At 50.1% G+C, this 24,683-nt stretch overlaps 1 protein-coding gene and 1 non-coding gene across 3 annotated transcripts; both read right to left on the bottom strand.

The window, feature by feature from the left end:
* Positions 1–8,376: 8,376 nt before the first annotated feature.
* On the bottom strand, positions 8,377–20,348 carry EIF3L (eukaryotic translation initiation factor 3 subunit L). 2 transcript variants are annotated; one of them, XM_001514612.5, is made up of 13 exons: positions 20,228–20,348; positions 17,556–17,604; positions 16,496–16,706; positions 15,656–15,735; positions 14,345–14,406; positions 13,743–13,812; positions 13,443–13,516; positions 12,615–12,786; positions 11,514–11,668; positions 10,730–10,900; positions 10,132–10,629; positions 9,354–9,434; positions 8,377–8,570 (listed from the first exon to the last, which is right to left on the bottom strand). In XM_001514612.5, the coding sequence occupies exons 1-13, from the start codon at positions 20,258–20,260 to the stop codon at positions 8,532–8,534; spliced, it is 1,695 nt and encodes a 564-aa protein (XP_001514662.1). In that variant the 5' UTR covers positions 20,261–20,348; the 3' UTR covers positions 8,377–8,531. The 2 variants fall into 2 exon arrangements, with proteins under 2 accessions (XP_001514662.1, XP_028935099.1); XM_029079266.1 differs by lacking the exons at positions 15,656–15,735; positions 17,556–17,604; positions 20,228–20,348 and having other exon boundaries at positions 16,496–16,574.
* Positions 12,264–12,401, bottom strand: LOC114816830. Its single transcript, XR_003764635.1, has one exon. It is a non-coding gene; the product is annotated as a small nucleolar RNA SNORA14 (small nucleolar RNA).
* Positions 20,349–24,683: the final 4,335 nt, after the last annotated feature.

Here is a 24,683-nt window from a genome sequence, read left to right as displayed (position 1 = left end):
AAAATAATAATAATATGTGCCCAGCACTGTTCTAAGTGCTGGGTAGATACAAGGTGATCAGGTTGTCCCACGTGGGGCTCCCAGTATAGTGTACCAACCACTAAGGTAATTAATAATAATAATAATGGTATTTGTTAATCGCTTCCTATGTGCAGACTCTCTGCTGAACGCTGGGGTTGGACACAAGCAAATCAGGACGGACACAGTTCCTGTCCCACGTGAGGCTCAGGGTCTTCATCCCCATTTTACAGATGAGGTCACTGAGGCCCAGAGAAGTGAGGTGGCTTGCCCAAGGTCACACAGCAGGCAAGTGGCAGAGGCGGGATGAGAGCTGTGTGACTGTGGGCAAGTCACTTAACTTCTCTGGGCCTCAGTGACCTCATCTGTAAAATGGGGATTAAGACTGTGAGCCCCACGGGGGACAACCTGATTCCCCTGTGTTTACCCCAGCGCTTAGAACAGTGCTCTGCACATAGTAAGCGCTTAACAAATACCAACATTAACATTAACCCAGGACCTAGACCTAAAGAAGCAGTGGAAAGAGCCAGGGTTTGGGAGTCAGAGGTCGTGGGTTCTTATTCCGGCTCCACCATTTGTCAGCTGTGTGACCTGGGGCAAGTCACTTCACTTCTCTGGGCCTCAGTTCCCTCACTTGTAAAATGGGGATGGAGACTGTGAGCCCCACGTGGGACAACCTGATTACTTTATATCTCCCCCAGCGCTTAGAAGAGTGCTTGGCACATAGTGAGTGCTTAACAAGTACCATCATCATCCTTGTTATTATTATTATGACCTTCTGACTCCCAGCACACTGTTCTAAGCTCTTGGGATGATAGAGAAGCAGCTTGGCTTCTTCAATAGGAGCTCTGATTCCTGCCCTCAAGAAGCCTACAATCTAGTAGGAGAGAAAGAGGCTAAAATTAATTTCATACTAGAGGAAGTTATAGACAAAAAAAGTATATTAGTGCTAAGAGAGGGTGTGAAAAGCACTTACGTGGCAGGGAAGTTCTGAAGTGGCAGTTGAGGGGATAGAAATAATGAATAATGATAATTGTGGTATTTGTTAAGCACTTCTCTGCCAAAATCTGGGGTAGATTTAGCACAATTAGATAAGACGCAGTCCCTGGCTTATTATTATATATAATATTATATATATTATAATTGTATTTCTTGAGCACTTGCCGTATGCAAAGCACTGTACTAAGTGCTTGTGAGAGTACAATATAACATCAGACACATTCCCTGCCCACAATGAACTCACCGTCTAGACAGTCTACACAAGACTCACAGTCTAGAGGGGAGAGAGAACAGGGTATTCATTCATTCATTCAATCAATCAATCATTCAATCGTATTTATTGAGCACTTACTGTGTGCAGAGAACTGTACTAAGCACTTGGCAGGTACAATTTGGCAACAGATAGAGACAATCCCTGCCCAACGACGGGCTCACAGTCTAAAAGGGGGAGACAGACAACAAAACAAAACAAGTAGTCAGGCATCCATACTATCAAGACAAATAGAATCAGATATATACACCTCATTAATAAAATAAATAGAGTAATAAATAATATATACAAATATATACAAGTGCTGTGGGGAGGGGAAGGGGGTAAAGCAGAGGGAGGGAGGAGGGGGAATGTGGGGGGAAGGGAGGGCTCAGTTATTGAATCCCCATTTTACGGATGAGGAAACTGAGGCCCAGAGAAGTTAAATGACTTGTTCAAAGTCACACAACAGGCAAGTTGACAGAGGAGGGATCAGGATCCAGGGCTTCTGACTCCTGGTCCTGTGCAATGCTAGGAGATTAGAGATGAACTGACCAAGGGCTCCTTGGGAGGAGACGTGATTGGAATATCACAAGAGTAATAGTATTTATTAATGAGAAGCAGCGTGGCTTAGTGGAAAGAGCCCGGGCTTGGGAGTCAGAGGACGTGGGTTCTAATACCGACTCTGTCACTTGTCTGCTGTGTGACCTTGGGCAAGTCACTTCACTTCTCTGGGCCTCTGTTAGCTCATCTGTAAAATGGGGATGAAGACTGTGAGCCCCACATGGGACAACCTCATGAGGTTGTATCTACCCCAGCGCTTAGAACGGTGCTTGGCACCTAGTAAGCGCTTAACAAGTGCCGTCATCATCGAGTGCTTACTTTATTTGCATCCCGAGTGTCTGCGTGGACTAGGTGCTTAGGGAATAGCCCTCATTTTCCCCTACTCACTTTCGCTTCTGTGTCACCAATGCATTTGGATCAGTCCCCTTTAAGCAGCTGATATTCAGTCCCACAGCATCTGAATTGTATTTTAGTGTCTCTCTTCCCCGCTAGACTGTAAGCTCCCTGGAAGCAGGGGTCATATCTACCAAGCAGCATGGCTCAGTGGAAAGATCCCGGGCTTGGGAGTCAGAGGTCATGGGTTCGAATCCCCGCTCTGCCACTTGTCAGCTGTGTAACTGTGGGCAAATCACTTCACTTCTCGGTGCCTCAGTTCCCTCATCTGTAAAATGGGGATTAACTGTGAGCCTCACGTGGGACAACCTGATTACCCTGTATCTAGAACAGTGCTCTGCACATAGTAAGTGCTTAACAAATACCAACATTATTATTATTAAGTCTATCACACTTTCCTACATGCTGAGTACAGTGCTCTGCACACATTAAGCACTCAATAATGATAGTGGAATAAAGGTTGTCATTCAACCACCCTTGCTTGCCCTGGAGACCATCACCTTGTCACCTGTCGCTCAAAGCCCTCTTGGCCAGGGATTCCCCCAGCTCAGAGTCCAGAGGTGCTCTGACGGCAGTGGAGCTGGATCCCCAAAACGGAGCAGCTGGTGGTTTGGGTCAATAGTAAAGGGAGGTGGATAATAAGAATCATAATTAATAATGATGGTATCTGTTATGCGCTTACTAGGAGCCCAGCGCTGTTCTAAACCCGGGAGCAAGATAATCAAGTTGGATACAGTCCCCGTCCCACATGGGGCTCACAGTCTTAATCCCCACTTTTCAGATGAGGGAACTGAGGCCCAGAGAAATGAAATGACTTGCCCAAGGTCACACAGCAGACAAGTGGCGAAGCTGGGAAAAGAACCCAGGTCCTTCTGACTTCCAGGCCCTGGGCTCTATCTATGAGGCCACGCTGCTGCTGACTGCAGGTTCCAGGCTGGTACCGTGCCCCTGAGTGAGTCAGGGACCTGGCGGGGCCCACTGGCACCAAGCACCCTCCCCCCAGGGGCGGCTGGAGTGCCAGCCCAGCAGGCCCCGGCTCAGGCCCGAACAATAAGGCCCTTGTGGGGATGGCGGCGGCGGGCGGACGGGGGTGGCCGTGGGAGGCTTGGAATGGCACGCCGCTCCGCTTTCTCCCAGCCGGGGCCCCGGGCCCAGACCCCGTCCTCCATCCGCTCCCGGTGGCTCCCACCGGAGGACGGGGTGCTCTGAGGGCAGCTCGGGGCCTGGACGCTGGAGGTATCCCGTGCTGCAGATCCCCACACCCCCCAGAATGCAAACTATGCCCAAGCCGGCGGGGAGAGCCAGACGACTGGAGCCGCCACCCGGGTTTTGTCCAAACAACCGGGCACCTTCCCTTCCCCCAACCCACCCTGCCCCGTCTTCCGCCACATCTGGCCCCACTGGTCTGCCCACGGGGAACGCAGAGGGGTTGGGTGCGTGAATTTTTTTTTTCCCTAAAAAATCATCCTGCTCATCTCCCCACTCTTCAGAATTTTCCAATGGTCGCCCACCCACCTCCGCATCAAACACCTCACCATCGGCTTTTTAAAAAATTATTACTATTCTTATGTGACCTTGGGCAAGTCACTTCTCTGTGACTCAGTTATCTCATTGGTAAAATGGGGATTGAGACTGTGAGCCTCACAAGAGACAGGGACTCTGTCCAACTTGACTTATTTGTATCCACCCCAGGGCTTAGTAGAGTGCCTGTCATATAGCAAGTGCTTTAAAAATACCATCATCATTATTATTATTGTTAATGATAATAATAGCGGCATCAGATCACCCCCTCCTGCCTGACCTTGCTGGTCTTTTAAAACAACTCAACCCACACTCCGCAGTCCTTTAACAGCAACCTATGCGTTGTACCACCATTTCACCGGTCTCACTGCCAACCCCTTGCTCGCTTCCTCCCTCCAGCCTGGAACACCTTCCCCCTTCATATCTGTTAGATCACCACTCTCCCCGTTTTCAAAGCCCAACTAAAATCAAGTCTCCTCCAAGAAGCCCGCCCTGACTAACCTCCCATTTCCCCACCCTATTCTCCCTCCTTTCTGGGTTTCTTATGCACTTGGGTCTCTATTCTTTGAGCACTTTAATATTCACTCCAACCCCACAGCATTTACATACACGTAAATGTCTGTGAGATCAGTATACCTCACATACAGAAGTATTTTTTGATTGCTTACCGTATGCAGAGTACTGTATTAAGTAGCTGAAAAGGCACTTATATATGTATATAACTATAATTCTATTTATTTATATTGATGCCTGTTTACTTGTTCTGATGTTTGTCTCTCCCCCTCTAGACTGTAAGCCCGGTGTAGGCAGGGATTGTCTCTATTGCTGAACTGTACTTTCCAAGTGCTTAGTACAGTGCTCTGCACACAGTAAGCACTCAATAAATACGATTGAATGAATGAATATGGTGGTTTGTAGAGATGATTCCTGTCCCCTCAGAGCTCACAATCTAGCTGGGGAGACAGACGCTACAATAAATTACAGTTAGGAGGAAGAAAGAGTACAAAGATCTGTACATCCGGACAACTGGAGTGGGAGGTGAGTACCCAAATGCTTAGCGGACACAGAATAGGGTAGAAGATGCAAGATTAATAATAATAATTTATTTAATAATGTAATTATTGAATAATACTTGTTAAGCACTATGTGCCAAGCTCTAAGTGCTGATTAATTAGAAAAGACCTCCTGAATTGCTCTCCCCACCTTCAAAGCCTTATTGAAGGCACATCTCCTCCAGGAAGCCTTCCCTGACTAAGCCCTCCTCTCCTCTCACTTCATTCTCCGCCCTCACTCCAGCCCCATGGCACTTATGTATATATCTGTAATTTTTTAATTTATTTATATTAATGTCTGTCTCCCCCATAGACTGTGAGCTCATTGTGGGCAGGGGTCTGTTTTGTTATACTCTCCCAAGCGCTTAGTAGAGTGCTAAATGCGAGTGAATGAATGAATCCTGAAGGGATTTCAGGAGGCCTTCGAAGAGCAGGGGTCGTCTGCCAGACGCGAAGGGGGAAAGAGTTCCAGGCAGAAGAAAGGGTGTGTGCAAGAGGTTGATGGCTTGATGAGAACGAGGCCATTGGACTAAAATTCTTAAAGGATACAATACCAGGGCAATTGCGGATGGAGAGCGGGGCCTTCTAGCATCCGTGGTGTCGCTACGGGTCGAAAACGACTTGACGGCATAAGACAAGACTTGAATGGAGTAAAGACTGTGAGTTGGGGTGTAGTGGGAAAGGAGGAGGGGAAAGACAACTGATAAAGTGCCTTAAAGCTAAAGCTCTGGAGTTGCTCCTTGATTCATAATGTTTAGTAATAATTTTGGTCCTTAAGTGCTTATTATGTACCAAGCACTGGGGAAGGCACAAGATAGTCTTTTTCGACACAGTCCCTGTCTCACATGGGGCTCGCGCTCTTAATCCCCATTTTATAGATGAGGTAACTGAGCCCCAGAGAAGTGAAGTCACTTGCCCAAGATCACACAACAGACGTGCGGCGGAGGCGGGATTAGAACCCATGACCTTCTGACTCCCAGTCCCGCCCTCTAGCCACTAAGCCACGCTGATTCAGATACAAATGGGGAACTGTTGGAGGTCTTTGAGATCCAGGATACCTTAGAAAAATGATCTGAGGAGCAGAGCGGAACACAATATGGACGGGAGAGGGGAAGAGACTGGGAACATCTGTAATTTATTTTACATTAATATCTATCTCCCCCCACTCTAGTCTGTAAGATCCTTGTGGGCAGGGAATGTGTTTATTGCTGTATTGTACCCTCCCAAGCACTTAGTAGAGCGCTCTGCACACAGTTAGCGCTCAATAAATACAATCGAATGAACAGGGAGAGCAGCGAGGAGGCTGATGCAGTAGTTGAGTCTGGATATATGTGCCGGGGGCAGTCTGGGGTAGATCGTGGGATTCAATTCCATCCCGTCCAGTTCGGTAACAGCGTGCAAGTCACAGGTTTCACTATTGCTTTCCAGAAGGCTTTCTTTTTCACTTCCTTTTCCCCCAGATGCAGAGGAAAGAAGGACCTTGCTCTAAGAGCAAAGGTTTTGGCTATTCCCTCCTTACTTCCCCCCCACCCAGGCCTGGAGGCACCTAGGGGGCAAGGAAGCAGGAGGCTGGTGGGAGGCAGAGCGGGCATTCTTCCCGGGCTTTCTCCGTTCGGGCTCTGCTGAGCCTTCCCTCTGCTCCTGTCCAGGCCGGCCTTGCCACCTCAGCGTAGGTTGGCATTACTCATCTTTTGACTAATGGAGAAGTTGAAACCCCGCCTAGCTAATTGACCCTGTTGTTCAGCAGGAGCAAAGCTGGTCTTCCCTTTTTTTTTTAAATGGTATTCGCTAAGCACTTACCACGTGCCAGGTACTGCTCTAAGCGCTGGGGTAGATACACGTTAATCAGGTTGGACGCAGTCCATCCCGCATGGGGCTTCACCGTTTTGATCCTCAGTTTACAGATGAGGAAACGGAGGCCCAGGGAAACTGACTTGCCCAAGGTCACAAGCAGCAGAGCTGGGGGAAACCCAGTTGCTTCTGGCTCCCTGGCCCAGACTCTAGACACTAGGCAATGCCAAGAGCCCGGGGTTGGGAGTCAGAGGTCATGGGTTCGAATCCCCTCTGCCACTTATCAGCTGTGTGACTGTGGGCAAGTCACTTAACTTCTCTGGGCCTCAGTTACCTCATGTGTAAAATGGGGATTAAGACTGTGAGCCTCATATGGGACAACCTGATGACCCTGTATCTACCCCAGCGCTTAGAACAGTGGTCTGCACATAGTCAGCTCTTAAATACCAACACTATTATTATTATCCACTTTCTCCGTTTTCATTCCTTCTCTCAGCCGCAAAGCCAGTCCCTCCTTTCCCACCCCTTCCGGGCAGCCTGCTCGGCTTGAAGGACACCAGAGGCCGGGGCACACTGACAGTCCACTTTACCCTCAGTCCTCCTCTCATAGTGCTTTGTTCTTAGCTGCATGAGGTGGAGAGGGGAAGGTACCCTGGCCGAAAGGTTGGGGAGACATCGATCATTTCTAACTAAACCCAGACAGGGGAGTTAAGGAATGTGAAGGGAGGAAATGATGGGAGTTCTGGCATAAGCTTCATCCACCAACCCGGTGCCAGGATCCAACTGGCCCGTTCTCTTTCTCTCGGCAGGAACCCCAAATGCTACAGCCCGATTCCCCCGTCTTCCCTACCGGATCCTTCTAGCCTTCCCCTCCCTTTCCACAGCGTGGGAGGATTATAAACCTGCAACCTCCGTTCGAGACCACCTGGAGAGAAATCCCAAGTCAGTCCTGGTCGCCGCTGGGCCCACATTCCTCCGGCAGTGCCAGGGAGAGGTGAGCCCCGTCTGCCCGCCCGCCTCCCTCCCCCCGATGCCAAAGCTGCACCACCGCTCGCTTCCGAGTGGGCGGTTACGTTTTTACTGGCCCTTTGGCCAGTGAGCCCCAGGCCAGCCACACACAAACGCATGAGCCTGAGTAATCAGACACACCGGATCTTTGAACTTCAACTTGAAACTGGTCACTCCCGCTTTCTAAGGACAGACCCCAGCTAAACAGGTACTCTGGAGACGAGAGGAGCAGGAACGGGGTCAAGTTCTCTAGGACGCCAATCCTGCAGGGAGAGATAAACCCCCAAGTCCCAGGCAGAGCATTACCTTCCCTGGCAGTCCCCGAGCCACTCTGCCCCTTGCCAGCAGCTCTGGTCAAAGAGTTGTTAGGGTGAGAGGCTGAAATCATCAGCCAAAATCAATGTCCCCTGGCTAGCCAAGGGAGGAGACAAGAGAAATCCACTTATCCTGCCAAATGCTGGCCATCGTGCGCTGCTGAAAGGGAGGTTGGTATTAAAAAGGGAAAAGAGCGAGAGCTGGCTGGGATCTAGGAAAGGAGGCTGGGGGTGGTGGGAGGAGGAGATAGGGCCACGGCCCAGGAGCTCTCATTTCTGGCCAAGGTGGTCAGGAAGAGGATCATAGGAACGTTAGAGCCAAAAAGGGGGTGCTGAGGTTTTAGAACAACTGGGCACCTGCCCGAGAACGCCTTGGAAACCAACAGAATATGGACAGCACAAGTCGGGGGGAAAACGAGCAGGTTCCCTCACCTCCCCGGCCACACAGATGGAATTCCAAACAGAGAACTCTCACATTGGGATTTATTAAAATATCCAAGTCCTTGTCTCAACCAGAGCCCAGTTCAGTGGCCCCGCAACTGTCCGGGGCTGGAATTTCAGAGCGCAGGCCGGGTGTCCACCGAACTCGGGTGGGGCTCGAAGACATGGCTGGTGGCCCACTCAGGGTCTCTGGCCCATCTTCTTCAGTGTCCGATTGAGCTAGAGGGCAGAGGGGAGGAAAGGAGATGGTTAGTTAGAGAGGGAAGAGAGGCTGTTGGCCTGGCCTGTTTCAGGGGCAGGAGAGGATCACAGTGGGGTGCTGACTTCTATCAGACACCCAAAAGCGCTTCCCCCCAAAACCAGTTGGGACCCTCGCTTCATCCTGCCCCTGCTCGGTGCCGGGGTGAGCCCGGAACTCGACAACAGCTTCCTGTGGAGCCCGGGAACAGCTTTCTGTTCTCCGTGCCGTGAAGAGCCCTGATCCTCATGGGAACTGGCCAGCTAGATTCTGGTGGAGAATGGCTGCCAGCTGGAAGTGTAGAAGGAGAGGAAGTGTGGCCTAGTGGAATGAACATGGGTCAGGAGGAATTGGGTTTTAATTCCAGTTCTGCCACTTTGTCTTTGTGACCTTGGGCAGGTCACTTCACTTCTCTGGGCCTCAGTTACCTCATCTGTAAACTGAGGATGAAGACTGTGAGCTCCACGTGGGGCATGGACTGTGTCCAACCCCATTGGCTTGTATCTACCCCAGCACTTAGAATAGTGACTGGAACATAGTAAGCACTTAAATGCCATTTAAAAAAAAAAAAAAAGAGAGCCAACATCGGGAAACACTTTGAAAGTGAGAGGGTAACCCACGGGAGGCCATCACCAGAGATACAGAGGAGCCTGGAGCTGAAACACTTCCGAAGCCACCCCCCTCCATCTCCTCCAGGAAGGCAGCCAGGCTGGTACAGGGATTTGTCCCCCTCCGCTGATCGATCCCCCCTCGGGATGCCTCACCTCCTCAAACTTATGGATCTGGCGAATGAAGAAGTCCCCGTAGCGCCGGGCAACTTTGGTGTCGGCAATATGGATCATATCCTGCCAGAGAGAGGAGCCGGTGAGGAAAGAAGTCCAGGTCAGACAGGCCGGGGTGGGAGGGAAGGGGTGAAGACAAGAGAGGTCCCTTGAAGAAGGTGCCATTTTAGCCTGGAATCTGGATCCCGCTTCATGACTTGGCTAGCCCCCTCCTCTCGACCCCTCTACCATCCTGCCACAGTCAATCGCTCTACCCTGGGACTGGACAGGCGGGGGCAAGGAATCTACCAGCTTCAAGTGAAGGAAAAGAAACTGCGTCAGAGTATTCAAAGGCCTGGGTTTGGAGAGCAGACTCTGAAAGACCGTACTGGGAATTTCCCCTCTTTCAGGGCCTGGGGCTAACCCAACTCGGCCAATAGAGGACCTGAAAGAGAAACCTCTGGACTGGAATCTTGTTGTGGGCAGAAAATGTGTCTGTCATACTGCTGTACTGTACTCTCCCAAGTGTTTAGAACAGTGCACTTCACTCAATAAGCGCTCGATAAATGCGATTGACTGAAGCAGGCCGGGTCCCCAAGATGTGAACTCCCTCTGTCACAGCTACTAAATTCCAGGCTCGGGCCCTGGCGGGCATTAGTGCCGCTGCCAACGCTGAGGACCGACCCGACGCTCTCCGGTCGGCCACCCGGGTCACTGGTGTGAGAGACGGGAAGCCGGTGCCCCCGCCTCCCCCTCCGCCGGGAAGGCCCGGCGCACGCACCTTGTCGATGTAGAAGTCGACCTCGGAGGCCGACTGGAACTCGCCATCCAGGGCGGAGATTCCGCTGGTCCACACCAGGTTCTTCATCTTGTGCTTGAAGACCAGCAGCTGGATGCGGAACTCCTGCTCCGTCAGGTCCAGGAAGCCGGCCAGCTTGGCCACGGGCATGGTGGTGTACAGCTTCAGGAAGCTGCGGATGGTGGACAGCTGGGCCTGCTGCTGCACCTCGTCCGCGAACACCTTCAGCTGCTGTAGGAAGGGCTCCTTGTGGTAATTGGGGTGGACGTTGTCGTAGTTGGGCACCACCGGCGACAGGAACTTGGGGCAGGAGTAGCTGAAGAGCTCCTCGTACACCTGCGGGTCGCCCTTCTGCATGCGTAGCATCTTGTCGCCGTACTTCTCCCGCAGCTGCAGGTGGATGCTCTCGTCGATTCGCATGGGGTACATGGTCAGCGCGATGGCCAGGAGGGCGTGCATCTGCTCGTTCTGCTTATTGATCTGTGAAGGGGGGGAGGCGGGAGAAAGAGACGCGGTCAGGGTGGCCCCCAGGGAAACACCAGGAGGGGAGCGGTCAGTAGGGCCCCGAGCTGCCCCTTACCATCTCATACTTGTACGTGGTCCTCTGGAACATGCTCTTGGTCCTCTGGATATAGAGGAGGATGTTGGCAAACACCCGGATGGCATCCTGGTACCGGCGCATCATCAGGTAGGCGAAACCTACATAGTAGTAGGTGGTGACCTGGCACTCAGGTACTCGGGAGTACATGCTCTGAGGAGGGAGGTAGGGGGAGAACCCGCCAGGAAAAGTGAGCTTGGGAGCCCCGGTACCAGATCAAGGCAACGGGGCTCGGTGAGATTGAACCTTTTGGAGTCCCTCAGTAGACGACAGCTTCACTCTCCCTTCCTCTGGTCAAGTCACTCCGGGTCACTGAGGCTTACTTCAGTCTGTTCCAACCCAACCACCCCCACAACCACAAACCCATGAAAAGAACACAAAAATACCCTGTACCCTCTGTGAGGGGAAAAAAAATAAAAAAAATCCAATCTTTCTTCTCCTCTCCAAGAAAAACCATCATCCACGTCAGTTCTCTTTCACCTCAACCTGCTTTGATTACAAATTCCTGAAGGACAGGGATCCCCTTTCAATCTGACTCTCCATAATGCCCAGGGCAACGCCACAGGAGAATCCTTAAAATAGGGGATAATACCAAATGGGGATAATACCAGTCCACTTCCCAGGGAGGAATTACTGATGAAACACCTGCTAAACACAGATCCAAGGGGTCCAGAAAATCCACGAACCGGACTCCCTCTAAGGGCCCTTGTGGCTACTCAGCTCCGACCCTTAAGCCCGACTCGGAAGGAGGGGATCGGTGGATTACCTTCTTGTTGAGTTCAATATTCTCCAGCACTTTGATGGCCTGGTAGTAATCCCCCAGCAGGGAATGGAGCCTCAACAAGCCGACCAGACTGAAGTAGCCAAGCATCTTGTACAGGGAGTGTCTACCGTACTCCCCGGCCACGCTCTCGGGATCCCCTGCACAGACAGAAGCAGAAATGCAGGGGTGTTTTCCGCAGGGGGGGCTAGGGGGATAAGGGGACAAAGCCGGAACCCCTCCTACCCATAAATCAATCAATCATATTTATTGAGCTCTGTGTGCAGAGCTTGGAAGAATATAAAACAACAGAACTGGTAGACATTCCCTGCCTACAAAGAGCTTACGGTCTACAGGGTGAGACAGAAAGGGGACAATGTCTTCAATCATCGTGATATCTCTCAACTGTTTGCTAAGCGCCAAGCACTGAACTGAGGGCCGGGATAGACCCAAGAGAAACAGGTTGGACACGGCCCGTCCCCCGTGGGACTCACAGTCTACGTGGGAGAGAGAACAGGTACTAAATCCCCATTTCACAGATGAAGAAACTGAGGCACACGGATGTTCTGAGTGACCGGCCCAAGTTCACAAGGCAGGCAAGTAGCAGGGGGGGGATTAAAACCCAGACCTCCTGACTTCCGCGCTCGGGCTTTCTCCACTAAACTATGCCACCCCTCTTTGAGCAGCTACTGCCACAGTCTCCAAATTCCCAGAACCGGGTCGGCCCCTGCTACCCGCGGTGGCCGTCTCGGAACCAGCTGTTTCAGATTAGTGAAAGAATGCCAGGCCACAGGAGCCAAGCCCGGCATTCTGGATTGATCTGCAGTTTCCTGTCGCATTCACTCGTATCTTGGCAGCTTCTGGCGACGCTACCAAGAGGGTTTAAGAATGCAGGCGCTTAATCGACGATGACCAATCTCAGCAGGATGCAAAGGTAGCCAGCCTGCCCCGTCCCATCCCGTCCCGTCCTCCCGAACCCGCCTTCTGAGCGACCCCGGAAAACTGCCGTCTCGATAGCGCTCGCCAGTCAAGTGTCCTTTCTGCTCAACAGGACCCTCCCCAACGAGCGGCAATCAGTCCCCATTCCCTGGCCCGGCCTGACCTCACCTCCGCTGGTATAGACCTCCAGCTGCCGGTTGATGTTGGATTTGTCCACCAGTGAATGCAGCACGTTGAGGACGCTGTGGACGTTCCAGATCTTCGGGTTGGAACGTAGGAAGTCAATCTCTTCTTCGGACTTCTTGGCCGTCTTGCAGCGATACTGACTGAAAGACTGAAACTAGAGAGACGGAGGGAGACGGACAGAGAAGGGAAGAAATAAAGGCAGAGGATGTGAAGAGTCAGAAATAGCCACAACGAGGTGGTCCAAGGGTCACCTATGGGCCCAGTGGCCAGAGCCCAGGACGTGACCATAACCTCTTGACTGGAGCTGCCTCCAAACTCAGGAAGGTTATTCACAGGAGGTTTACAAGTGCTTTTAGCTACTTTCTATGCTTATGTTGGTAATTACTGGCCTTCCTATTAAAGCCAGCTGATCTGGAACAGAAAACAACAGGTCAGCACCCAAATACACTGTTTAACCACAAAAGTTACTGCTGGAAAACGAGTTTGACTAAAGGTGCTAATAGGTTTAACAAGGGGTGCAAGCAAAGGGTCCCTTCATTCAACCCATGCCAGAACCACTTTTGTGGGCTGGAGTCACCCCTTGGAGGTGCCAGGAGCAGATGCCCGGCCCAGTTCTGCAGTGTGTGCAAATGCCCCCACCCGTGTTCTGCTCCCACGGATGGGTGGCCCCTACGATCTTCCCTGTCCCCCTACACCTCAGGAGAAAATCACTAAGCCAAACCCTGGGGACTACCATCAGCCTAAAGTGGATAAGGAATCTACTGGGCCTTGGCTGAGCCTAGTGGGTTCGAGTGGCAGGAAGGAAGATACCTGGTAGATGAACTCATCGATGATATCCCACAGCCACTGGTTGGGCAGTTCTAAGGGAGCAGGGCCATCAGCATCTGTTCAGAAGAGACCAGGTCAAGTGCGAAGAGGAAAAAAAAAAGCCAGGGATGTCACATTATCCCCCCTCGGCACCCAGAGCCTCCGGGGTGGGAGATGCTAGGAAAGAGGTACTGGAGGTCCCCAAATCCACAGCAGCTACTGGCTATTCTTAAGCTCATCATTTTTGGACCAATGCCCTGGAAAGGGTCAGTGCCCGCCCCCATCTTTCCTTCCCAGACTTACTGAGGATGTAGTTGAAGAGATTGCAGTAATTGTAATACGATTCGAACCTCTGCTCCAAAGACGGACCACCCTGTCAAGAGAACAAGAAGGTGGGAGTTAGAACAGAAGTTACGCATGTCCACTGACTGCCCGGGGCAGAAATATCTTTGCCGCTGGCCTTCCAGAACCGCGTTTATGTAGGAATCTCAAGAAACCTGCATAGCCTAATGGCTAACGCACGGGTCTGGGAGTCAGAGGACCTGGGTTCTAATCCCAGCTCCATCACCTGCCTGCTGTGTGACTTTGGGTAAATCGCCTCACTTCTCTGTGACTCAGTTACCGGTAAAATGAGGATTAAGACTGTGTGCCCCATGTGAGACATGGACCGTGTCCAACCTGATTATCTTGGTATCAACCTCAATGCCTGTACAGTGCATTGTACAGTACAGTACTGTACAGTACAGTGCCTGGCACGTAGTAAGGGCTTAACAAATACCATTTAAAAAAAAAGTCAACTAGGTCAAAGTTCACCATGAGCCTGGATTCCCCAGAGTCAGCCCCCAAAAACACTACGCAGAGAATAATAGGGCAAATAAGTGGCTATTAGCAGGGCAGATACTCACGCTGACTTTGGCGTATATGTGCCTATAATACAGCTCCTTATACAGAATCAGGAAGACGGCATCTGAAAAGGAGTGCAGACCAGAACCTTAGTGACTCACGTGGCTTTGAGGGAATTCTACAGGGGAACGCTCACGACCTACTTCAAAGTGAGCCACTGGGGCTTCCACTACATCAAAGTTCAACAGCTAACCAGGGACCAAAAACCTCAATCCTCTTAAACCCCGCCCCCCCCCCCCCCCAAAAAAGAGTTTAGTTTGGATGATTGACAAAAACAAAAAATAAATGGGGGGTGGGAATGGTTGGTCTTCTTACGAGGGCCTCATCCTCCTGAGTTTGAGCAATGGAGACAGTTGCCTCAGCAGGACTCAAGGGCCCAACCTGACCTCCCAAACCTATGCTAGCTCTTTGGTCCCCAAAACAAGGGACAACCAGAATGTGGGCAAACCCAACTAACAAGTGCCTAACTCCTCTCTGAAATGCACTGTCTGGATACATACACTTGGGCTCTTGCCAACCTCAAACAAAAGTGGCATTCCCAGTCCTTGGTTTTGCGGGGGAGGGGTGAAGAGGGTGGGAAAGGAGGGTGGGAAAGCGGGGCAGGTTCAAGAGTAGGACTACTTTCCGCTCCTGAAACCACTCCCACCCCAGACCAATCAATCAATCAATCAATCAGGTGTATCCATTGAGCGCTTACTGCGTGCAGAGCACTGTACTAAGCACCAAGCTTAGGGTGGTGTGCGACTCTGGAACTGATTCTTCCCAGGCCCCCAGATCAGTGGGAATCGCAAGCAAAACCACCACAACTGGAAGAAAACACCTCATCCACTCTGGGTCTCCAGAGAACTGGTCTGCCTGGGGCTTCAGCAGCAGCCGGGGTACTAAGATCATCCCTCCAAATACCGTTTTATTGCAGGTGCATGAAACGAAGATTCCTGTGGGCAAAGATCGTTCGTGTCTACCAACCCTATTGTTCCAACCTCTCCCAAGCACTCAGTACAGTGGTCTGCAGAGTAAGAGCTCAATAAATACTACCAATAATAATGTTGGTATTTGTTAAGCGCTTACTATGTGCCAAGCACTGTTCTAAGCGCTGGGGTAGGCACAGGGGAATCAGGTTGTCCCACATGAGGCTCACAGTCTTAATCCCCATTTTACAGATGAGGGAACTGAGGCACAGAGAAGTTAAGTGACTTGCCCACAGTCACACAGCTGACAAGTGGCAGAGCTGGGATTCGAACTCACGAGCCCTGACTCCAAAGCCCGTGCTCTTTCCACTGTGCCACGCTACTACCAATTGATCTACAACTCACCATTGCCAACTTGTGGGGCGATGGCTTCGGCCTCAGGCCACGGGGTGTTCTTGAAGAATCTTTCTGTTAGCTTGGTCCAGCTAAAAACAAGATGGGATGCGGCCAAAAGTCACGGTTAGCATAACAATATACTAAGTTTTGGGGAGACACCAGAGAAGAAACATGGGGTTCACAGCTTCTCACTGTAAGCTCCTTGAGGACAAGGATGGTGTCTTCCAGCCGTTATACTGAACTCTCCCAAGTGCTTAGCACACTGACTGCTCTGTACAAAGTAACTCTTGATAAATACATTCGAGTCCAGATCTAGAGGAGATGGCGTCATCTGGCCAAGACCCCTGCTTCCAGGCCTGTGAATAGCTGAACCACCTGAAAAGCATAATAGTCTATTTTTGTTTCCTAAAGATCTCTGGCAACGGAACCTTATTGAAAAGAAGCCCTTCTTAAATACAACCCAAATTTCACCCGACTGAATTTATGCCCATTTCTTTTTATTTAGTTGTCTGTAAAAACAACCCCAATTTCTTTAACCATCCTTCAAAGGACTCAATTTCCATTCCTTCTGGTGGTACTGACATTTACTAAACACTATGTACACAGGACTGTACTAAACACCGGGTTACACAGGTGGGAATTAATGGTTCCTGGCCTTCTCCAGTGAGTCCATTTCCTTTTGAGGGATGCTGCCATTCCCTTTCCTAGAGGGATAAGTGAGGAGATTGGGAGCTGGTTGCCTGTCCTGCCGGCCCGGTAATCTCAGGAGCACGGCAAATCCAGTCAAGAGGCAGCACGGCCCCACACTGACCCCCTTGGAGGGCTGTGGGCTCCGTCCGGGGTCCGCACCTGTTCTCGTAGATGTCCTGGATTTCATACACCTTCTGGTCAATGACATCACTGGAGACCCGGCTGGCTTGCAGCTCATACACCTTCTGATCGATCAGATCTGAGACGGTCTTGTGGAAATACTGGATGAAGTTCTTGATCACTTCTGGGATCACCTGGTAGGTCTGTTGCTCATACTGGCGTTCATAAGCCAGGTCCTGCTTCGGGTCTCCTAGAGATGGGTGACACGGGGAGGGTGAGGGCTACTCGGACCACAGGAAGGCAAGTCCACTTTGTCCAGAATCAAAAAGATAAACTCTACCCCTAATGGGTTACTTGTTAAAATCCTCCAAACTATATAGGAGCAACACTTCCTATATAGAGTTTATTTAGCACTTATTACGTGCCGGACACTGGGGTAGGCACGTGCTAATCAGGTTGGAACAGGAGCGATTTAGGCGGGCCTTCTTACCCTTCAAGCCATTTTACACAGTCTAACTTGGGAATGGCACATCTTCTCTGAGCCTAATAATGACGACGGTATTTGTTAAATGCTTACTACATCCCAAGCACTGTTCTAAGCACTGGGACAGATACGAGGTTATCAGGTTCTCCCACTTGGGGCTCACAGTCTTAATCCCCGTTTTACAGATGAGGGAACTGAGGCACAGAGAAGTGAAGTGACTTGCCCAAAATCACTCGGCTGACAAGTAGTGGAGTCAGGATTAGAACCCATGACCTCCGACTCCCAAGCCCTGGCTCTTTCCACTAAGCCTTACTGCTTCTCTAGGATGACGATGGTATTTCTCAAGCACCGTTCTAAGTACTGGGGAGGATACGAGGTAATCAGGTTGTCCCACTTGGGGCTCCCAATCTTAATCCCTATTTTACAGATGAGAGAACTGAGGCACAGAGAAGTTAAGTGACTTGCCCAAAGACGCAAAGCTGATAAGTGGCGGAGCTGGGATTAGAACCCACGACCTCTGACTCCCAAGCCCGGGCTCTTTCCGCTGAGCCACGCTGCTTCTCTACGTAAGGTGTCGCTCACTCGGGGTGGGACTTGGGGACAGAGGTGGCTCACCTGTGTGCATATCATAGTCGCCGGGGTAAGTGTACGGATCGTAGGCGGCCTGGAACGAGAGACACCAACCACGAGAGTTATGGATTTAAAAGACTTAGGGCAGGTTGCAACCCCCGGAAAATCGGCTAGAACCCAAACTCCTTAACAACACTAATTGCGATAGCTATAGAGTGCTTACTATGTGCCAAGTGCTGAGATATATATTAATTCATTCTTTCAACTGTAATTACTGAGGGTTTACTGTGCGCAGAGCACTGATCACATGGAAAGTACAATACTGCAATAAAGAGACACACAATCTCTGCCCACAATGAGCTTACAGCGTACATTCTGTTGCCTAACTGAACATTCCAAGCGCTCAGTACAGTGCTCTGCACAGTAAGTGCTCAATAAATACAACTGAATGAATAAATGAATGTTGGGGGGGGGGGTACTGGAGCCTCATTTTGCTAATGAGGGAACTGAGGCTCAAATAAGTTAAGCTACCTGTCCCAAGTCACACATCAGGTATGTGACAGTGCCAGAATTAGAACCCAGCTCCTCTGACCCCCCCAGGCTCTTCCCACTAGGCCACGCGGCTTCTCCTTGAACCGAGGTCCTGTCTAATAATAGTAACAATTTGTTGAGCACTTAAAAGCAGCATGGCTTAGTGGAAAGAACATGGGCTTGGGTTCTAATCTCGCTCCACCAGTTGTCTGCTGTGTGACTTTGGGCAAGTCACTTCACTTCTCTGTGCCTCAGTTCCCTCATCTGTAAAATGGAGATGAAGACTGCGAGCCCCATGTGGACAACCTGATGACCTTGTAACTCCCCCAGCGCTTAGTACAGTGCTTGGCACATATTAAGCGCTTAACAGATGCCATCATTGTGGAGGAGCAGCATGACCTAGTGGCAAGAGCCCGGGCTTGGGAGTTACAGGTCCTGGGTTCTAATCCTGCCTCCGCTCCTTGCCTGCTGTGTGACTAAGGGCAAGTCACTCAACTTCTCTGTGCCTCAGTTACCTCATCTGTAAAACGGGGATTAGGACTGTGAACTTCACGTGGGACAACCTGATTACCTTGTATCTACCCCAGCGCTTAGAACAATGCTCTGCACAAAGTAAGCGCTTAACAAATACCAACATTATTACTATGATTATTCTCTGTGCCTCAGTTCCTTCCGCTGTAAAATGGGGATGAAGACTACAAGCCCCATGTGGGACAAGCTGATGACCTTGTATCTCCCAAGCACTTAGAACAGTGCTCTGCAAATAGTAAGCGCTTAACAAACACCAACATTATTACTATTATTATTCTCTGTGCCTCAGTTCTCTCCTCTGTAAAATGGGGATGAAGACTACAAGCCCCATGTGGGGCAAGCTGATGACCTTTTATCTCCCAAGCGCTTAGAACAGTGCTCTGCACATAGTAAGCGCTCAACAAATACCAACATTATAACTACTATTATTCTCTGTGCCTCAGTTCCCTCCTCTGTAAAATGGGGATGAGGACTGCAAGCCCCATGTGGGACAAGCTGATGACCTTGTATCTCCCAAGCGCTTAGAACAGTGCTCTGCACACAGTAAGCGCTTAACCAATACCAACATTACTATTATTAAAATGGGGACTGACACTGTGAGCCCCACGTGCGACAACCTGATTCATTCATTCAATAGTATTTATTGAGCGCTTACTATGTGCAGAGCACTGGACTAAGCGCTTGGAATGGACAATTCGGAAACATTCATTCATTCAATAGTATTTATTGAGCGCTTACTATGTGCAGAGCACTGGACTAAGCGCTTGGAATGGACAATTCGGAAACATTCATTCATTCAATAGTATTTATTGAGCGCTTACTATGTGCAGAGCAGTGGACTAAGCGCTTAGAATGGACAAATCGGTAACAGATACAGTCTCTGCCCCTTGTCGGGTTTACAGTCCAATCGGGGGAGACAGACAAAAACAATAGCAATAAACAGAATCAATAAATAGAATCAATAGAACCTGATGACCTGGTATTTACCCCAGCGCTTAGAAGAGTGCTTGGCACATAGCAAGGTCTTAACAAATACCATCAGTGAGAAGCCGCGTGGCTCAGTGGCAAGAAGCCGGGCTTGGGAGTCCGAGGTCAGGGGTTCGAATCCCGGCTCTACCGCTTGTCAGCTGGGTGACTGTGGGCAAGTCACTTCTCTGGGCCTCAGTTCCCTCATCTGTAAAATGGGGATGAAGACGGGGAGCCTCACGTGGGACCACCTGATGACCCTGGATGTGTCCCAGCACTTAGAACAGCGCTCTGCACAGAGTAAGCGCTTAACAAATACCAACATTATTATTATTAAGCGCTGGGGTGGGTCCTGGCTAATCAGCTTGTCCCACGTGCGGCTCCCACGTGTAACCCCCATTTTCCAGATGAGGGAACTGAGGCCCAGAGAAGTGGCTTGCGCCAGGTCACCCGGCTGACAAGGGGAGGACTCCCAAGTCCCCTGAGAGCCACGCTGCTTCTCTCTACTAATCTCGGCCAAGCGCTTAGCACACAGTTCTCTGCGTTCCTCGGGGCTTCGTCCGACCGCCGCCTCGGCCTCCTCATGGAGGATGCGGGTGGCCGGTCCCCCCCTCCCCGCTCCCCGTGAAGCCTCTGCTCTCCCAAGGCTCGCAGGAGGCCTGCCCTCAGGCCCCGAGGCGCCGCATTACCTCCGTGTCATACTCCTCGGTCGGGTAAGACATGGCGGCGACAGGCCGACACCGCGGGGAAAAAGAGCGGCCTCCTCGCACCCGCCCGGCCTGCGACTCCAGCGCACTTCCGGAAGAAACCGGAAGCGCTCCCCCGCCGCCATGATGGATGTGGCCCCCTCTCAAATCGGAAAAATCCCCCCTCCCTTTAGCTTTAACGATTACCACCACCTAGAAGAAATCAATAAAAATATGTATTTCAGGGATCTGGAAAGAACTGCGAGTTTGGAAGAGTGGACGGCCGCACAGATGGTGGAAACTGAAGGATCGGCCACATACAAAATGGCGGCGCTCCCGCCCCTTTCCCTCCGTCCCCCTTCAGGTCGTGAAAGACCCGGATGAAGGGGGAATTCAAGTTTAGGGGCCAGATCGGCGCCTGAATTAACTTAAAACGCAACGAACCCATAAATACATCTGGACTGCTTTTATGGGACTCCTTTGCCGTATTTTGCGAAGGAGGAAAAAACTGTGTCTTTTTCTGAGTCACTTCATTTAGAACGGGCAGTAGACAGGGACAGCCCATCTTGAAGCTCGTCGTCCATAATTCCCGGCTGTGGGAAGACAAGGGTTTGGTTCATAAACCGCGAAGCTTTTGGGAAAGAAGAAGGAAGTAACGCAAGCTGAGTTTTGAAATTCCCACTCAAGCACCACACGTTAATGAAAATCAGATTTACAGTAAAACATTCTCTTTTTTAAGACCAAAAAATTCCGACTTTTTATGCATTGGTTACTGATTGTAGTCTGGAGAAGGATATTTTAGCTAATAGTCAAATCCCTTCAAAAGGATGAAGGGCGGGTTAGAAAAATCAATGTTTGTCCTCGAAGTGATTCCCATTACTGATTATGAGATGTCGAGATATTGATCAGCATATAATCAAAGTGAAGCTATGAGGCAAGGAAAATTTGGAAGGCTAGGATTTAAGATTAAGAGCAACCTGTGGATTTTAACAAATAAAGGTTTCCTCGAAGCTTGCAATGAGTTTAAACTCAAAAGTATTTACTTTAGATCAAAAAAGCTTTTAAACTCTGGCTTTATAGATAAACAGAGCCAGCACAAGCACCTTACACACACTACTCTGGGATCTTTATGAATGTAAGTTTATGGTTATATTGTACTCTCCCAAGCGCTTAGTACAGTGCTCTGCACACAGTAAGCGTTCAATAAATATGATTGAAGGAATGAATGAATGGTCACCCTTCCAACTCTGTTTAAAAATAAACTCCTGGGGTGGTTGAAGCAGTTTTAACAGGGTGGCTGGAATTTGAACTGAGTAGCTGAGCACTTAATTCATGTTTCTGATTGGTTTGAATTTAGCCCGTCCTTTTTTTTAATGTTTGTCCATCCCAATCCATGTGAGCAAAGGGCTGGGTCAGGATTAATCCTTTCCAGCTCACGGTGCTTGCTTCCCACACTGTGAGTGCTTAAAAATTGTTTGGACACACAGTCAGCATCCGCAACATTTATTTATTGTGTGGATAGCACTCCTCTAGTGTTAGGGAAGCAGTGTGGCTCAGTGGAAAGAGCCTGGGCTTTGGAGGCAGAGGTCATGGGTTCGACTCCCGCCTCTGTCACTTGTCAGCTGTGTGACTGTGGGCAAGTCACTTAACTTCTCTGAGCCTCAGTTACCTCATCTGTAAAATGGGGATAAACTGTGAGCCTCACGTGGGACAACCTGATTACCCTGTATCTACCCCAGCACTTAGAACAGTGCTCTGCACATAGTAAGCGCTTAACAAATACCAACATTATTATTATTAGTGTTCCGGGAAAAATGATAATGATAGAGCCTCCCATCATAGTAGGAACCGTACTGAGGTGCAGTGTGCTGTACTAAGTACTGAGAAAAGTACACCACAAGCCTTTTTGTGCCCCAAAGGTGCTTCCAATTAGCAAGAGGGATAGAGGATAGACAATAAAATATTTACAGGTAGGGCAATTAGAATTCATCAGCTGACCCTACAATCAGCCCTACATATATATTAAAAAATGGGTGAGCTTCGGCCCAGTCATGAAGACTTTGTAACCGAAAACCCGCATTAAGGAATTGATTTCTGTGAAAAGGATTATTTCAGAGAAGGGACACTCACATTTTCTCGTCACGGCCGACTGGGTTCCCGTTGGGGCATGGAGAACCTTTTGTGAGTAGGCGGGCAGGACTGCACAGTAATTTTTTCTGTTATCTGCTAAGTGCTATGTGCCAGGCACTGTACTAAGCGCTGGGATAGAGTCAAGTTAATGAGATTAGACCCAATCCATGTTCCAAATAGCACTCATGTCTCCCAATTCTATTATAGTGTACTTTGCCAAGTGCTTAGTACAGTGTTCTGCACACAGTAAAGACTCAATAAATACCATTGATTAGTTGATTTTAGCCAACTTTATATATAATTTTTGCAAGGTCTCTCCAACACATGAGATTCCCCGAGGGGCTTCTCTGCCCTGAGATCTTAATCCAAGCAGGGATTCCCTACTTCCCACGATGAGGTGTGGGTCAGGCTTGGAAGGACTAGGAAACATATAACAGAAGTAAAATGTGTGCTCAATCAATCAATTAATTATATTTACTGAGCACTTACTGTGGGCAGAGCACTGGCTCAGTGGAAAGAGCACGGGCTTTGGAGTCAGAGGTCATGAGTTCAAATCCCGGCTCTGCCACTTGTCAGCTGTGTGACTGTGGGCAAGTCACTTAACTTCTCTGTGCCTCAGTTACCTCATCTGTAAAATGGGGATTAAGACTGTGAGCCCCACGTGGGACAACCTGATTCCCCTGTGTCTACACCAGCGTTTAGAACAGTGCTTTGCACATAGTAAACGCTTAACAAATACGAGCATTATTATACTGAGGACTTGGCAGAGTATAACATAAAAATCGGTAGATACATTCCCCGCCCTCTACAAGCTTACAACCATAAGGAGGGAGACAAGCCGATACAAATATTAAATAGGTAAATAGAACTAGGTAAATTCATTTCTACTAAAACACAGTATTTAAATTGGGTGCACCCAGTGCCCTGAACCTTTTTCTTCACATAATCAGTAATGCTTTAGATAGCAAAAAGCACCTTTCCCTTTAGTCAATCAGTAGTATTTTTTGAGCACCTACTCTGTAGAAAGCACTGTAATAGCCACTTGGGAGAGTACAATAGTGTTAGTAGACAGGATCCCTGCCCTCGAGGAGCTTAATCTAGGGGGGAAAACAAACATTAAAATAAAGTACAGGGAGGGGAAAGCAGCCGAGTTTAAAGTTTTGAACGTAGGTACTGTGAGGGAGTGAGTGGGATGCAGAAGTGCTGAAGTGAGGGTAGTGGGGAAATAGTAGTAGTTCTATTAATAATGATAATAATAATTATGATATTTAAGTGCTTACTATGTGCCGACCACTCTTCTAAACCCTGGGATGGATACGAGTTAATCAGACTGGACACTGACCCTAAATCTAGATTGTAATCCCACTGTGGGCAGGGATTGTCTCTATTGTCGAACTGTACTTTCCAAGCGCTTAGTACAGTGCTCTGCACACAGTAAGGGCTCAGTAAATATGATTGAATGTATGAATACTTAGATTGAGGGACAAGGATGATGTCTGACCTGATCATTCTCTATCCAGCCCAGCACTTACAGAGCAATGTGTGGCACACATTAAGTGCTTAACGTTATAATGTGGTGAAAATGGGCAACCTTTGGAGGTTTTGGAGGCGGGTTGGGGAATTGTGCAAGTAAAACATGCTTTTTAAACACTTTTACCGTCATTAACTCATTTCTTCTTCACAGTAGCTTGGGGGCCAAGCAGAAACTACCTCAGTCTTCAGTTGGGAAAACTGAGGCCCAGATGGACTGTGTTCTTGCCACGAGGCCGGGGGACAGTGTGGCTCGGTGGAAAGAGCCCGGACTTGGGAGTCAGAGGTCGTGGGTGCTAATCCTGCCTCTGCCACTTGTCCGCTGTGTGACCTCGGGCAAGTCCCTTCACTTCCCTCATCTGTAAAATGGGGATGAAGAGGGAGAGCCCCACGGGGGACAACCCGATGACCTCGTATCCCGCCAGGGCTTAGGACGGGGCTTGGCTCAGCGTGAGCGTTTCCCACACGCCTCCATCGCTAAGAGGGAGGAAAGGGAGAGGCCTGCCGCCGCCGGCCATTTTGGGGGCGGGATGGAGGAGGCCCGAAGCGCCGCCCTCCGTCCTCTCAGGCCATTGGGCCGCTGGGTCCGGACGGAGGCGTCTCGTTGGCTGAGGCGGCCGCCCGTCTCGGCGTCTGGTCCCGCCCTCCGGGGGGCGGGGCCGGCGGTCCCGAGGCGGCCTGCCATTGGGCGCGGCGGCGCGGGCGGTGGGCGCTGATTGGCCGTCGGGGGTGGGCGTGGCCGGCGGGCCGGGCGCAGCCGGGTCGGGTCGGGTCGGGTCGGGCCGGGTCGGGCCGGGCC

Source organism: Ornithorhynchus anatinus, chromosome 14 (assembly GCF_004115215.2).
Source record: "Ornithorhynchus anatinus isolate Pmale09 chromosome 14, mOrnAna1.pri.v4, whole genome shotgun sequence".
Lineage (NCBI taxonomy): Eukaryota > Metazoa > Chordata > Mammalia > Monotremata > Ornithorhynchidae > Ornithorhynchus > Ornithorhynchus anatinus.
This window is presented reverse-complemented; position numbering and strand designations above follow the sequence as displayed.

Bases quoted from the DNA above. Each gene is read 5' to 3' on its own strand.
- EIF3L (XM_001514612.5), bottom strand. From the start codon at position 20,260: ATGTCTTACCCGACCGAGGAGTATGACACGGAG. The intron at 14,407-15,655 runs GTGAGTTGTAGA...ACTCCTTTTCAG, and splicing joins CGCCCCACAAGTTGGCAATG to ATGCCGTCTTCCTGATTCTG. The intron at 10,630-10,729 runs GTAAGGGGCAGC...CCCCCTTCACAG, and splicing joins CCACGTACAAGTATGAGATG to ATCAATAAGCAGAACGAGCA.